Genomic DNA, 14,878 nt, shown 5'->3' with positions numbered 1-14,878 from the left:
AAAGACATTGCTCACCTCCCATGTCTTTCTCTGTAAACATAAACGTCTTTTCTTCACAGGACCAGCTGGAGCCGGAGAGTCCTGCCATCTTGGTTTAGGTGAGAGCATAAAGGGAGTTAGTAAGACTGGGGAGTGTGGGGATTGAGGTGTCACGCCCAGACACAAGCTCATGGAATCATGACACTTCAAATAGCAGCAAGCAATGAGAGGCCTGATAAGAAGTGGAAACTGATAGCAAGCTGTTCGTGTCCCGTGACTCCCTCTGAAGAAAAACAAAACACAGATCTGTCTTTAGATGAGCAGCAAGCGATCGAAACATTTATGTACATGTTGGGATTTAAATAATGAGCAGTCCAGAAAATACTAACCTCCACAAGATTTCATTTAGACTAAAAACACCAGACATCTCCTTTGTCAAAACTAATTAAGCTGGATTACCTTATTTAAGATTTATTGTATACATTGTTGAAATGAAAAAACTCATGCTGTTCACTCCTTATGGACACATTTTTTAAAAGTTCCAGAGAAATAACTGTGACTACAAATTGTTTCTACTTTCTTAATGTTACTGGATGTGCTGATTGTACTTGAAAGCTCTTAAACCAAGTCCACGTTTAAAGTGAAACACTCATCACACATCACTTTGTGGAAATCACAGCCTGTGGTTGCCAAAGCAAGGGACAGTATCACAAAATTTCCTTAAAATCATTGACGTCTAAGATAGCAAATCTCAGACCTCATTTTGGCTCCTGGACACGTATACTGAATTTTGATGCTTTTGAATGACAAGACCATATAGTTATATTGAAAAAATGTCAGATTTATGTTCATAAATCCATTGTGGTTCTACATTATCATTCTGATATTGCAAACATGTTCTCTCCACATATCCACAAAATACGATTATTATCTGATTGCTAATAATGTTGCAAATCTTGTCCTCCAGTGCCTCATCTGACTGAGATCCATGCCAGTAAGCTGGATGTCAGCCTGCTTGACCGGTTCCCAGTGTCTTTTGGTGTGGAGGGCAACTCCATCAGACTGGTGTGTACAATGGTGGTGGTCCCCGATCTCCCCAACATACCACCCATTGCCCAGTGGTACAGAGATGGTCAGACCTTCTTTCATTCTTTCATTATGTTTGTGTGTGGCACTGTCGGTTGACTGTGGAGTTTGGTCACTTCTCATTATGTCCTCTATCTTGTATTCTAAAAGATAAACTGCTGAAACCAAGTAAACTGGTGGAGATGTCAGTGGGTGGAGGTGCTGCCTCTCTCACGCTGCCTCACCTGGCCAAGGATGATGAGGGCCTCTACACGCTTCGGATCTTCACAAAGGACGGCACTGCTGAGCATAGCGCCTACCTGTTTGTCTCAGGTAGGACACAGTCCTAACACCACGTGATCGACTTTGAAAGAACAAATCAGAAATCGCTGTTTAGAATAAATAGAGCAATGGAAAAAATTTTAAAAAGCCATGAATGAGCAAAAGAGATAGAATAGCACAAACCTTAGAAACTTTAAACTTACCACTTATAACTTACCTTACTTAAAATACCCAACTATAATCTGGTTAATATATATGATAGTCTGATTATGTGTAGTGTAATAATAGATAAAAGAAAAAAATGAAGATAAGTTGGTTAAAAATGAAAATACGTAACACTGTTGAACCTTCCTCTGAGGTGAGAATTTCTTTGTGGAACAGGTGAATAATGCCAGGGCTCAGATATCACCACGTCTGCTCTTGACACCTCAGTCACTGTTCCTTGCTCTGCTGCTTTTGGCCAGTTTGAGCCTGTAACTTTCTTTTTATTGTATGAGGTTGTTGGTCATCTGAAGCCCACAGGTTTCCCTGCTGATGTTGTTCCACCTTGATTATTTAAAGAGGTCATTTCTACTCTTCCATCTCTCCATCTGTCCTCGATACCAGTTTCTCATCTGGTATTTTTCCCAAACCTTTTAAGCATGCTACAGTATTTTATCAAATTTTAGGGCTATTTACAAGCTTTTCTTTTTCTCTGAAGTTCTGGAGAAAATTGCTTATAGTCAGCTAAAAAACCTTTTTAGATGAAAATAGTGACCTTGAGACTTTTCAGTCTGGTTTTAAATCTCTGCTTGGCACAGAATCTGTTTTGCCTAGGGTTGTTAATGCCATCCTCCTGGCTAAAGATTTTTAGGGGAATGCTCTGCATGGTTTAGGTCTTACCTGGCTGAGAGAACATTTTGTGTAAGTCCTCAGCTCTGGTCTCATGTGGGGTACCACAGAGATCAATACTTGGACCTCTGCTTTTATCTTCTGCCCCTTGGCTGTACTTTTAGAAGCCTCTCCGTTGCTATGCAGATGAGACGCAGGTTTATATGCCCCTAACAAAGAAAAATAACTACACTATGCAAATGGTGGTAAATGTGGTAAATGATGTGTCTTGTATCTTGAGCAAGTGAAAGCTTGGTTGGCAAAATGAAATGTTTTATTAGTTAGCAATTAAATTAAGAGTTCCTAATCTTTTCTATACTCACAGCAGTACATAGATTTAAAACAGGTGTTATTGACTCCTTATTTCCTGTTACCACACATTAGGCATAGTATGCAAATAAGCGGTGGAGCCATAATAGTTGTGTCTATCACCATTCGTCTTCCATTCTTCCTCCCCAACATACCCGTGTTTCTTTATTCCCTAGATGCTGCTCCCTCTGCACCCGGAGCCCCCGGCGCACCAATGAGCGTAAAGGCCTATGACATCAATTCGGACTATGTCCTAGTTGCCTGGAAACCCCCAAACACTGTCAACGAGGCACCCATCACTGGATACTTTGTGGATCGGTCAGTTTTAATCTTGAGAAGGCTTCCAGCTCTCTTTAAATAGACCACAGTTGGCACACTGACATGAATACAGTGGAATTATACTGCACTTAATGCCAAGGAAGTGAGTCATAGTTATTAGAGCTGCACTCCTTAGAAGATTTTCTAAATTAAATGTATCTTTTCACACCAAATGCCAGATATGATTTGCTTATTTTCATGGTTACATAAAGTGCATATAAGACTTGTGGGATTTGCAAATCTCATGAACGCGTATTTTATTAACAGTGGAACATTGAAAATGTATTTAATAACATATGTTTATATTTTAAACAGATGTTTAAAGTGGGAAAATGAACCATTTTAAGAAAAACAATATACCTTATTTTCGATTTGATGGCAGCAACACATCTTTGAAAAAAACGTTGGTGCAGAGCCATGTTTACAGCTGACTACATCCCCTCTTCTTTTAACAACCAGATGGTTACAGCGGAGGGTTGGGAGATCAGTTTTGCCCTATTTTTGCCTGCTGTATGATCTTCTATGTCATCTTTTTCATTTCATGATGCACCAAATGTTTTCAACTGGTGAAAGGTCTGGACTGCAGTTTTCTTTAAACAAAAATACTTGCAAGTGCAGCCCTTCTCACCAGTTTATTAGGATACTTTAACTTCTCAGCTTGTCAAAATTGCCTCATAACAAATATAAAATGTCATGTGAAGTACTTTCTTATAAAAAGATATTAATTTCATGATAATGGAGAGTTTATTTGCTGTAAAGGTGTGAAGCTGGCACTGACACTTGGGTGCAGTGCAACGACGCCCCAGTGAAGATCTGCAAATACCCAGTACATGGCTTAAGGGTTGGCCACTCCTACTACTTCCGGGTCAGAGCCGTGAACAGCAGTGGCATCAGCAGGCCCTCACGCAAGTCAGACAAAGTGACGGCCCTGGACGCTGCAGAGAGTGAGAGACTGCAAGGTACAGATGAAGGTAAATACAAAATACAGGACAGCAGGATGCCAGCGTTTTCTGACCGATCTGTTGTCATTTCCTGCAACAGTGATTAAAATTGAAGGAAAATACGACATAGTGATAAAGGATGATGACCTGGAAGGTATAGTGGTTACACACTCGTCTGGTTTCACAGTTTTTGTTTCCCCTATCTTTAAGCCACCACCTCACAATCTCACTAAATACTAACATCTGTCACTCAACCCCAGCAGCACCATCATGAGAACATTTTACATTTTATGGGGATGTTTGCTTAAAAAGGCATCTTCCCTGATCAAACTCTCACTGATGTTTGTTTGCTGTTCTGTTCTGTTTTCTGTTCCACTATCAGTGAATTTTCTTTCCATTTATACCTGTTTATTGGACATGATCATTATTCCAGTAACAAATGAGTGCTGCATGATTAAATTAGTCACTATTACAGGAATATGTTTTCATCTTAAGGTGTGGCGTTTGAATTCTGACCTTTACATTCGTATCTTTTTCAACGAAGGAAACATGAGAAGGAAAAACATTTTAATGCGGATCTTAGAACTAATCTGTCATTTTCTCATAAGGTTTTTTTTAAACAACACAGGGAAAACTGTTTTCCAGAGCCTTCCCAGCTTAACTTTTGTGGTGCTGTCTTTGATCTAATCGAACTTTTTCCATTCACACTTTAACTGAAACAGTTTTCTCTTTAAATTGTGTCCACTTAATATAATATACTACTTTAACAAAAACTTATAACAGATGAAAACTAATTTTAGAAACTAATAGAAAATATCAAAAATATTACATATTTGTATAATATCACAATCAAGGCTATTGTAGAAGTCCCACATTTCACTGTTAACTTTAACTTTGATACGTCCTTTTAGTTCATATTTCTATTTTTTTAAAATCTGAAATATGATATCAGGGGTTTTTATCCATGTTCTGGTTTATCTAATGGCTAACTGCTGTATATGAAACTTGTAGTTAAACAAAACTAAAATATTGTGTGTTTTGTGAGCATTGAGCCACCAAACCACATACGAGGCTGTGGCAGCTCTAGTGTAGCATTTGGATATGTAATTATTGTTGAATGCTACCAAAAATAATTATTTAATCTTTAATAAAATTCCACCAATGTTATTGTCCTGCTGATCAGCACTTTTAGAATTTAACAAGCGAGAAAAAGGCAGGACTTAGTTGTGTTTGTTTTCATCACTTATAAGTACAATTCTATGAAAATGCGTTATTGAAGTCCATATAGTGGTGAATATTTAATCTCCTCTCTGCCTTTGAAAGCAAGCTCAACAGTAACATTAGAAGCATTGTAAAAGTCACTTTAAATGGTAAATGGCCTGTATTTATATAGCGCTTTACTAGTCCCTAAGGACCCCAAAGCACTTTACACATCCAGTCATCCACACACACTGGTGATTTCAAGCTACATTATAGCCACAACCACCCTGTAGCACACTGACAGAGGCGAGGCTGCCAGACACTGGCGCCACCACCTCTGACCACCACCAGTAGGCAACGGGTGAAGTGTCTTGCCCAAGGACACAACGACCAAGACTGTCCAAGCCGGGGCTCGAACTAGCAACCTTCCGATTACAAGGCGAACTCCCAACTCTTGAGCCACGATCGCCCAGCTTTACACTACATTCAGTCATCCACCCATGTGTGTACATTCACACACATGGCAAGCTACATTGTAGCCACAGATAAAAACCTGAGTACAAAAAGTGAATAATGTGGGACTTCTGCAGTGGCTGCTGTTCTGTGTATGTTATGCCTCAACACTGTTCACTCCCAATCTAGGCTACGTAACTATTCCAGGTGAACCCACAGATGTGCATGCATCTGAAATTTTCAAATCATATGTCGTGCTGAGCTGGAAGCCTCCTAGCCCCCGTGGACGAGCTCCACTGTGGTACGTCATCGAGAAGGTGTGTGCTGCTTCACTTTTGCCCATCAGTTGCTCTCAGTTTAGCCGATTTAACCTTGGTACTGTAGCTGAGGGATAAACAAGACAGTCACATTTAAATGTCCTCTCAAGTTTTACTTAAATGGCAGCACTACACACAAACGAAGCTGTATTACGTTTGGGTTGCGTGAAACTTCAATACCCCAAACTACATGTTTTTTTTCTTTTCTTTGTTTTTTTTTAATTTCACACAGAGAACTCTACACTAGCATATCTCCAGATTTCAGTTTGATACATTTTTGAACTTTTGATCTCATCTTTAGAGAAGCTTCCGTGGGTTTAAACAGGGTTTTGCTACCCAGTGTAAATATGGAACAATGGATTTACTGCAACCAGTGTAGAGTCACATGACATGTTTTAATGCATATAATCGCAAGGATGTAAACATAGCTGTGAGCTTATAATATATTGCAAACAAATTCATATAGTAGCCATAGTGAATGCTTATACAAGAAGTTCAAATGTAATATAAATTTGTGTGATAGTAGCTATATATTGAGATGCTAGATTTCAAGTTGATGATAGTCTGAAATCTTGTTTATTACATATTGTATCTGATGTATTGTGCTTTTTATAGTATTTTTAATGCCACACATTAAGCAAGCCAGTCAAGTTGTAAACAGTCTTGCTAAAAATGTTGACATTTACACAATATGTTTATTATATTTCCCGAAAAAGTGAGAGAATGTTTTCATCAGGTTTAGCTTGAATAACAGTGTTAGCATTGCCCCCGGTTTAGTTACATGTCAATAGCAGAATTCACACAAAGATTGATTTTATTTTTAACCCTTTTGGCACACACAAACATACACTTTGTTATTTATGATTCTTATATCTTAAATTATTTAATTAATTTAACAAAAGTGAGATTTAACTTTGTAAAACACAGTATAAAAGCTGCTCTTTTTGTCTGTGCCACAACACATATGGCTATACCTTCTCATTTGCCCCCCTCCCTGACTTTCCCACACAGTGCTTAGCAGGCACTGGAGACTGGCAGCGGATCAACACAACAGTCAAACTGCACTCCCCTCGTTACCCAGTTTTTGATTTGCAAGACGGGCAAAAGTACCAGTTCCGAGTGTATTCGGTCAACATGTATGGCTCCAGCGAGGCCTCTGCGCCCTCTGAGCCCATCCAAAAGGTTGATGAAGATGGTAAGAGCCAGGATCAGTGCAGACTTAAAGACACATGATTATATATCCAGCAAAGCACAATGCACACAAAAACCTGTGAAGAAATGCTGAATCGTCAAATTTTGTAATTTATTAGAATTATAGATATTAAAGGTCCAGATGGGAAGGTCACTAAAACAACTTTTTTTGTGTTTGTCTACCTTAAGCAAAGTGTTTTAGTGCATACATGTAAATGTGTCCACAAAAACAAATGCATGAAAAGCCCAAATACAGTTTATTTCAAAAGTGATTGACTGTGTTTTGCAGGTACTGAACTTCCAATTGGTATGTACAGAAAAATATCAAACACACTTTAAAAGCACTTTTTTCACACTGCTGTAAGTTCACTCTTTCACTCTCTGCTCTGTGTGTGTTTGTTCTCACTATAAGTGATGAACTGGAGCACTTGGGGATGGCTTAGTAAGCTGTTATATTACAGGGTAACGAGAAGTTGATAAAGCAAAATGGGATTATTCTGGGCTCTCGTGCCTAAATTCAAATTAAATCCCAGAAACGCTCCTCTGTCACAGTGTTCTGCTTAAACATCCTGTTCTGCAAAAAGGCATGGCAAAGCCATTCCATGGGAACTGAAAAACAAGTCCTCTGTGCTGTGTTTAATCACTGTGTTTGTGCACACAATATACAGGAACACAGAACACAGCACAAATATCGAATGCATGCATGTTTTTTGAGTAGCAGTAACGTGCTGTAGCTGTAACCTGCAGACAAGTAGGTGGAAGTCAAAGCTTCAGTGAGTATTATTTACAGCTAATTGTCATGATTTCTGTTCTGTAAGAAAGTAAATTGTTAGTAACTGATACATTAATTAGTCATTTGAATAAAATGTTCTTTAATACAGAAAAAAATATTTACAACTGGTTTGATGTCTGAGGTCATCAGTTGTGGAATCATTCTGTCCTTGTCCTTTTTTCCACTTTAACACTTTCAGCTTTGTATACTTTTGGTAATTAATTAATATTACATGTATATAGCCTGGAATCCAGAGCCACACCACTGTGCCAGCCTCTCTCTTCACATGGCGCTGTTGCCTCCTGTGAGATTCCTGACACCCCTCCCCCACCCATCACCTTCACTCAATACCAGGTTGAGATGCAAATGAGGAGACTTCACTCAGGCAAGTCTGCTGGACCAGACGGAGTGAGTCCCCTCGTCCTCAAGACCTGTGCCCCCCAGCTGTGTGGAGTCTTTCATAAACTGTTTATGCTGAGTCTGAGTCTGCAGAGGGTCCCAGTGATGTGGAAGACATCATGCCTCGTCCCTGTACCAAAGACGCCACGTCCCAGTGGCCCCCAGGATTATAGGCCCGTGGCATTGACCTCCCACATCATGAAGACCCTGGAAAGGCTCATCCTGGACCAGCTGCGACCCATAGTAAGACCACATCTGGATCCCCTTCAGTTCGCTTATCAGCCTCGTCTCGGAACTGAGGACGCCATCATCTACCTGCTCAATCGTGTCTACACCCATCTGGACCAGCCGGCGAGCACTGTGAGGGTCATGTTTTTTGACTTTTCCAGTGCTTTCAACACCATCAGGCCAACCCTCCTGGGTGATAAGTTAGCAGCGATGCAGGTGGATGCTTCTCTGGTGTCCTGGATTGTTGATTACCTGACAGGAAGACCACAATATGTACGTCTCCCACAGTGTGTGTCTGACAAGGTGATCAGCAACACAGGGGCACCACAGGGGACTGTCCTCTCCCCCTTCCTCTTCACCCTCTACACCACAGACTTCAGCCACTGCACAGAGACCTGCCATCTTCAGAAGTTTTCTGATGACTCTGCAGTGGTTGGATGCATCAGCAGGGATGATGAGACAGAGTACCGGGCTGTGGTCGACTCCTTTGTCACATGGTGTGAGCAGAATCATCTGCAGCTCAATGTGGCAAAGACCAAGGAACTGATCGTGGACTTCAGGAAGACCAGGAAACACTTGACCCCTGTTTCAATCCAGGGGGTCAGTGTTGACATTGTGGAGGACTATAAATACCTTGGAGTACACATTGACAATAAACTGGACTGGGCTAAAAACACCACAGCACTTTACAGGAAGGGCCAGAGTCGTCTCTATTTTTTGAGGCGACTGAGGTCCTTCAACATCTGCCAGAAAATGCTGAGGATTTTCTACGAGTCTGTTGTGGCCAGTGCGATCCTCTATGCTGTTGCATGCTGGGGGAGCAGGCTGAGGGTCGCAGATGCCAACAGACTCTATAAACTAATCCGTAAGGCCAGCAATCTTGTGGGGATGGAGCTGGACTCCCTCAAGGTGGTGTCGGAGAGGCGAATGCTGTCCAAGATAAAGACAATGTTGGATAACACCTCCCACCCACTCCATGACATGCTGGTCAGTCACAGGAGCACGTTCAGTGAGAGACTGAGATTACCGAAAAGCACCACTGAACGACACAGGAAATCTTTCCTGCCTGTGGCCATCTCCCTGTACAACGCATCCACTTAACACAGTTTGCTGCTACAACTACACATGTTTCTTTTCCAGCTATTTATTTATGAGTGACTTATGTATGTATGTATATATATGTATATATTGTACTATTCTTAGTTAGCGTATTGTCTGTCTTGTCTTAATGTTGGTTTATAATGGAGCACTGTAACAAAAAATAATTTCCCCCAGGGATCAATAAAGTATTCTGATTCTGATTCTGATATATGTTTTTTCTTTGCCGCACAGGCGTCCCCTCTGCTCCTGGCCATGTTGTTGCTACTAGGAACACCAAGTCATCTGTGTTTGTGCAGTGGGAGGCCCCCAAACACCTGAAACACCTCATGGGATATTACATCGACGGCCGTGTCGTTGGAGCCAAGGAGTGGTTTGCATGCAACCATAAACCCTTCAAACATACCAGGTAAGAGGGACAAAAATGTTACACGATGGTCTTACTGTGATTCAGATGTTTCAAATGACACCAGTTTGGCAAAACACGAGTTTTTGCTTCTCAGCCTTTTGAACAAGAAGGAAAAAAAGAATTTAATGAATATAAATAAAGTGTCTCCTCTAGAGGAGTGTTACACAGGAGTGCAGTAACTCCACAGCACACAGAGAGCTCAGTCTGAGAGTCCCTGAGCAATGTGTCAGGTTTAATATAAGGCAAAGGCAGGTTGTGGAGTCATGGATAAATGATGATGATTTCAACAATTTTCTAGCTTGTTTTATACTTTATTCTGCAGTATTCCCAATATCAGCTGACTTTCTCAAATCTGAAGATAAACTCACGATGGCTTTTGTGAGTGGAGCTCACAAAAAATAGTTTAGCCAGAATAACAATATGTACATAGAAATATCCGATGTGGGCACTGGTTTAGCTCAATAGGTGAGCAGGTGACCACACGCCCTGTGACCAGAAGAAGCGAGCGAGCTTTGAGTCCGAGCTGTGGCCCTTTGCCGTGTGTCTTCCCCTCTCTCACTCTCTCCCCACTTTCCTGTCCATCTTTCACTGTCACTGTTCAATAAAGACAAATGCCCCCCCCCCCCCCCCCCCCCCAAAATAATATTTAAAAAAAGAAATATATAGAAACAAGAGGAAAGACTTCAAGAGGTTTTATATGTATTTGATTTAAAAAATGAGTGTGTGCGTGCCTCAGGTTTGTGGTGCATGGCCTGATCCCAGGGGAGACCTATGTGTTCCGTGTCCAAGCCGTCAACCTCTTTGGCCTCAGTGAGGAGTCACAGGAGTCCTCTCCCATTGCTGTGGAGCCTGCACTCGGTAAGAGTATTATCAAGTTCATGATTGCGATTTATATGCTGCCTCTGAAAAGTTAAAACGCTCTTTGAAACTGTCATTTTTTTCAAAGAAATGTACATTTCTTTGAAAAAATAGAGGAATACATTGGAGAATGTATAATTTAAGAGAAATGGTGTTTCTTAAGATTACCAGAGTCCTTGAACCAACGTGATGCTCAGTGTGATTCATTTCATTATTCTGTGCAGGCAAGGGGGCTGAGTATGGTATGTATTCAATAGCTGTGTTTACTTTTGTCCCCCCCTTACTTACCCACAGCTTTCTCTTTATCCACCTTTCACTTTACATTATTGTGTTTTGATCACACAGAGACGTATTTTTAATAGGACTCTACAAAACACTTCACACTTCAAAGTCTGACAGTTACTCAGCACAAGAGTTGAAAACTTTACGATAAAACTTTGCAGGCTGCTCAGTGAAGTGTGAGAAAGTGCATGACAGGCTCACATGCAGCCGATCACAGTCATCGTTTCCTAGATTGATTAAAAAATGTTGAACTTTGAAAGACGTTATGTAAGATGATGTCATACAAAGTTTAAATATGAAGCTTCATTAAATGTGAAACTTTGTAATTCAGCAACTCCCAGCTCTCCCTTTGGGATCACCATGCTGAATTCTGATGGTTCCTCCATAACTGTGGCCTGGAAGAGTCCCAAACACTGTGGTGGCTCCAAGGTTAACGCTTACTACATTGATAAGCGGGACGCTGACACTTTAGTCTGGAAGGAGGTCAACCTAAACGCTGTCACAGAAAGAATGTGCACTGTGAGTAATCAGACACAAGATTAAGATTTTCTTTCTTAAAGTTTTCTTTTCTTGTACTTGATAAAGCTAAATTTGATTAATTTACATTTACTCACTTTATTATTACTACTTTATTCATTCATTTGATGATTGTGCCACACGTTATTTTAGGTGGAAAATCTGAAGGAGGGAACTTTTTACGAGTTCAGGGTCACTGCTGGTAACATGGCTGGTGTTGGTCTACCATCTGCTGCCAGCGTTCCAATGAAATGTGAAGCTTGGACCATGGAAGAGCCAGGTACAGGATTGTCCATGTGACTTTATTCTGTAGAGTTATCTCTGCATCTCACAGTGAGTATGGCAGCTGTTGTTTTGACAGAGGCAAATTCACCAAAATGCCTGTTGAACTCCTGCAAATGTATCAATAAAATGAGCATCCAAGGCTTTTAAAATGTATTAAAGGTTAAAAAAAAACATTTGAATTCCAGCCCAAAAAATAAAAATAAAAAACTTAACTGATAAAAATGTCAGTTAAGTTGCGTTGACTCCAGTTCAACTACAGCTCGTGCGTCGTGTGTTCTTTCTGGAACTGATGATGTTTCTGTAAATTCAAGGCCCAGCCTATGACTTGAGCTTCAGTGAGGTCAGAAGCCACTCTCTGGTCATCCTGTGGAGGGCTCCCATTTATACTGGAGCAAGTGCTGTCACTGGATACTTTGTGGACATGGCTAAGAAGGGCTCATCAGAGTTCGTCACTGTGAATCAGGAAGCTGTGAGCCACCGTTACCTGCAGGTAGCAAATCTGGTGCATCATGCATATTCCAACAAATGGCCAACCCTCTTTCCACACCCAAGTCACACTCTCCATGTGATGATATTTCCCTGGTTTTCGTAGGTGACTGGACTGGAGGAAGGTGAAAGCTATGTGTTCAGAGTCCGTGCTGTCAATGCACACGGTGTTGGAAAACCTTCCCAGTTGTCAGAGCCGGTCTGTGCTAAAGCTATTCCAGGTGATGAAAACAAACTGAACGTGTGCAGCCAGCTCTGCACTTTATCCTTTATATTGGCAAAACATTCAGAGACATGTGAGACGACAGCATGATAATTGTCTTTTATTAAAATACTTAGACATCGTATGAGCAGACATAAAACACAAAATCACTGATAATTACAGTTAAGCATTTTTAAGTAGAGAACTTTAGCATTCACTAGAGATATCAAATTTCATATACAAATGAAAACTTATGTGTGGTATCACAGTATTTTGGGAATTTCTCTCACACAGTCTAAACATAGAGGCTGTAGTGCTTTCATGTAGTTTACTTTTTTCATTTCTACAGACACATAGTAATGCTTTCTTCCTTACTTTGTAATATTTGACATATCATTGAAAAGATGTGTACACACTTTGGAAGGTGAATATCTTTGATCACTTCTCCCTGCAAACACATGCAAATTACTGCAATGCAAATTGAATTTGTTCATATCATGATTATCAGTTTAATTTATGACACTAAGTTTAGAATTAAAACCACACAGATTATCTGACTATTATCTGATTATTTATGACAGCGAGTATTTTATTTTTGTTATTACTCACTGGAGGGTTTCACGTGTAATTTGCAGGCACAAAGGAGATTGTGGCTGGTGTGGATGAGGAGACTGGAGATGTCTTCCTGTCTCTTGAGGCCTGTGAAATCTGCGAGACGTCCAAGTTTGTGTGGTCGAAGAACTACAAACTCATCAGTGACTGTCCCAGAGTGGCTGTCACAACTAAAGGCAGAACGTAAGCTTGATCTTTGAGCTTTGACTTTGTTCTGTGTCCTTCGTTTGTGACAGCGGGATGAATCTAATGAATCATTCAGTAAATACACCAGCGCAAACAATGAGCTTCTCCCTCGGGGCCTGAACTAGTTTGCTTTGTCATCTTGCTTCGGTGAACTCAAAATGAAAACATGAAACACAGCCGGATCAAGTTTTTATGTTTCCATTCAAAAAGCTAATAGTTCATTCAAGTGTTTTCTAAAAAAGCTCATTATTGGCCACTTTTTTGCATTTTTTTCTGGCCAAAAAGTCACAGGTGATTGTATTGCCTTAGCATTTAATGGGAATTTACTGATTTAAGTTTAAAGTAAAAAAAAGTTTGACTGACCAAAATGTACCAGAATATTTTTAATAAGAGTATGAGGAAATAGTGAGGACTATACCATTAGGATATGTAACATGACACTGTAACAAACCCACTGTTTTAAATAACAGCAAATTTGAATGGAAATTAAATTTATAGTAAGAATTAAGTGACTTGTGAAAGAATTTTTGTTTGACATCCTGTTGAATCCCAGTTGAAAACTGCTTTAAATGTCCTGACTGTAATGGATCTTACCTTTATTTCACAGGTCCAGACTTACTTTCACTAACCCTGATAAAGATGATTTGGGCAAATACTCTGTCATCGTCACTGACACAGATGGAGTCTCTGCCAGCCATACTCTCACTGAGGATGGTCAGTCATGTCTACAAGTTGCTCTATATGTCAAAAGCAGTCATAAAAACATCAGATTTCATAATTCAGAGCCCCTTAGTTCTTCTCGCTCCGAATTGTTTCTTTATGAGTATATTTGTTTTCTTGAATCTTTCCCGCAGCCCTGAACACTATGTTGGAGCTCAGCTATGCCATCAGACATCCGAGTGAGTGTTGTGCCTCCCCATCAAACCCATTTACATCCAGTTTGTTTCTTACTAATTTAATTTTTAAATGTCTTTTTCTTTTTCAGTTGTTCCTCTGAAACATGGTCTGAACTATGAGGTTCTGGAGAAAGGACACGTGCGATTCTGGTTGCAGGCAGTCAAACTTTCACCATCTGTGTCCTATAGATTCATTGTCAACGACAAAGAAGTCACGAGTGGGGAGGTAAGGTGTCGACCTTTCAGAAATGAATGAGTGTGAAATCTAATTATGAGTGAGTTGTATGTCTTCTCTTCTGTGTCTCTTCAGTCCTAATAGAAAAATACAATCACACATTTTGAATTCTTGATTCTGTTCATCTGGACGTAGCGTTCTCAGTGGGAGAAGCGTTTCGTCAGTCATCCCACTGTCCTTTCTCCCATCAAAAATGCTACATGCAGATGAACAGAATCAACTTTTGGGGATTTTCTTACCTGAATGATTGAACATTCCCACGCATCGAGATATTTTGAACTCTTGCTTTTAGGACATTGAATTCTTATTAGTCATTAAGCATCCTCTATTTTGATTTTAGTTGTTTGAGTTTGATTATTTAGAGTTTAGTTTATCACTTTCATGATTTTATTCTTTTAGTAATGTCTCCATGTTTAGTCTTAAGTTCTTACTATCTTTGTAATATGGTTTCTGTTAATCTTTAATATTTTTTATGTTTCTGACACTTTG

The 14,878-nt window shown here is 40.1% G+C and overlaps 1 protein-coding gene across 3 annotated transcripts in view; it reads left to right on the top strand.

Moving 5' to 3' along the window:
• Positions 1-14,878, top strand: part of myom2a (myomesin 2a) — a gene marked incomplete at its 5' end in the record, with an annotated part of 48,301 nt that overhangs the window by 26,847 nt on the left and 6,576 nt on the right. For all 3 annotated transcript variants that reach the window (XM_082536286.1, XM_082536284.1, XM_082536285.1), the window contains 18 exons: positions 60-98; positions 947-1,111; positions 1,216-1,377; positions 2,682-2,823; positions 3,583-3,782; positions 3,865-3,918; positions 5,607-5,734; positions 6,746-6,929; positions 9,657-9,831; positions 10,568-10,689; positions 11,303-11,490; positions 11,641-11,767; positions 12,084-12,262; positions 12,365-12,479; positions 13,096-13,255; positions 13,866-13,972; positions 14,113-14,157; positions 14,244-14,380. In XM_082536286.1, coding sequence (XP_082392412.1) covers positions 60-98; positions 947-1,111; positions 1,216-1,377; positions 2,682-2,823; positions 3,583-3,782; positions 3,865-3,918; positions 5,607-5,734; positions 6,746-6,929; positions 9,657-9,831; positions 10,568-10,689; positions 11,303-11,490; positions 11,641-11,767; positions 12,084-12,262; positions 12,365-12,479; positions 13,096-13,255; positions 13,866-13,972; positions 14,113-14,157; positions 14,244-14,380 — 2,429 coding nt within the window. The remainder of the gene's footprint in view (positions 1-59; positions 99-946; positions 1,112-1,215; positions 1,378-2,681; positions 2,824-3,582; positions 3,783-3,864; positions 3,919-5,606; positions 5,735-6,745; positions 6,930-9,656; positions 9,832-10,567; positions 10,690-11,302; positions 11,491-11,640; positions 11,768-12,083; positions 12,263-12,364; positions 12,480-13,095; positions 13,256-13,865; positions 13,973-14,112; positions 14,158-14,243; positions 14,381-14,878) is intronic.

The sequence above is a fragment of the Aulonocara stuartgranti genome (assembly GCF_965226115.1).
Source record: "Aulonocara stuartgranti genome assembly, chromosome: 6".
NCBI lineage: Eukaryota > Metazoa > Chordata > Actinopteri > Cichliformes > Cichlidae > Aulonocara > Aulonocara stuartgranti.
This window is presented reverse-complemented; position numbering and strand designations above follow the sequence as displayed.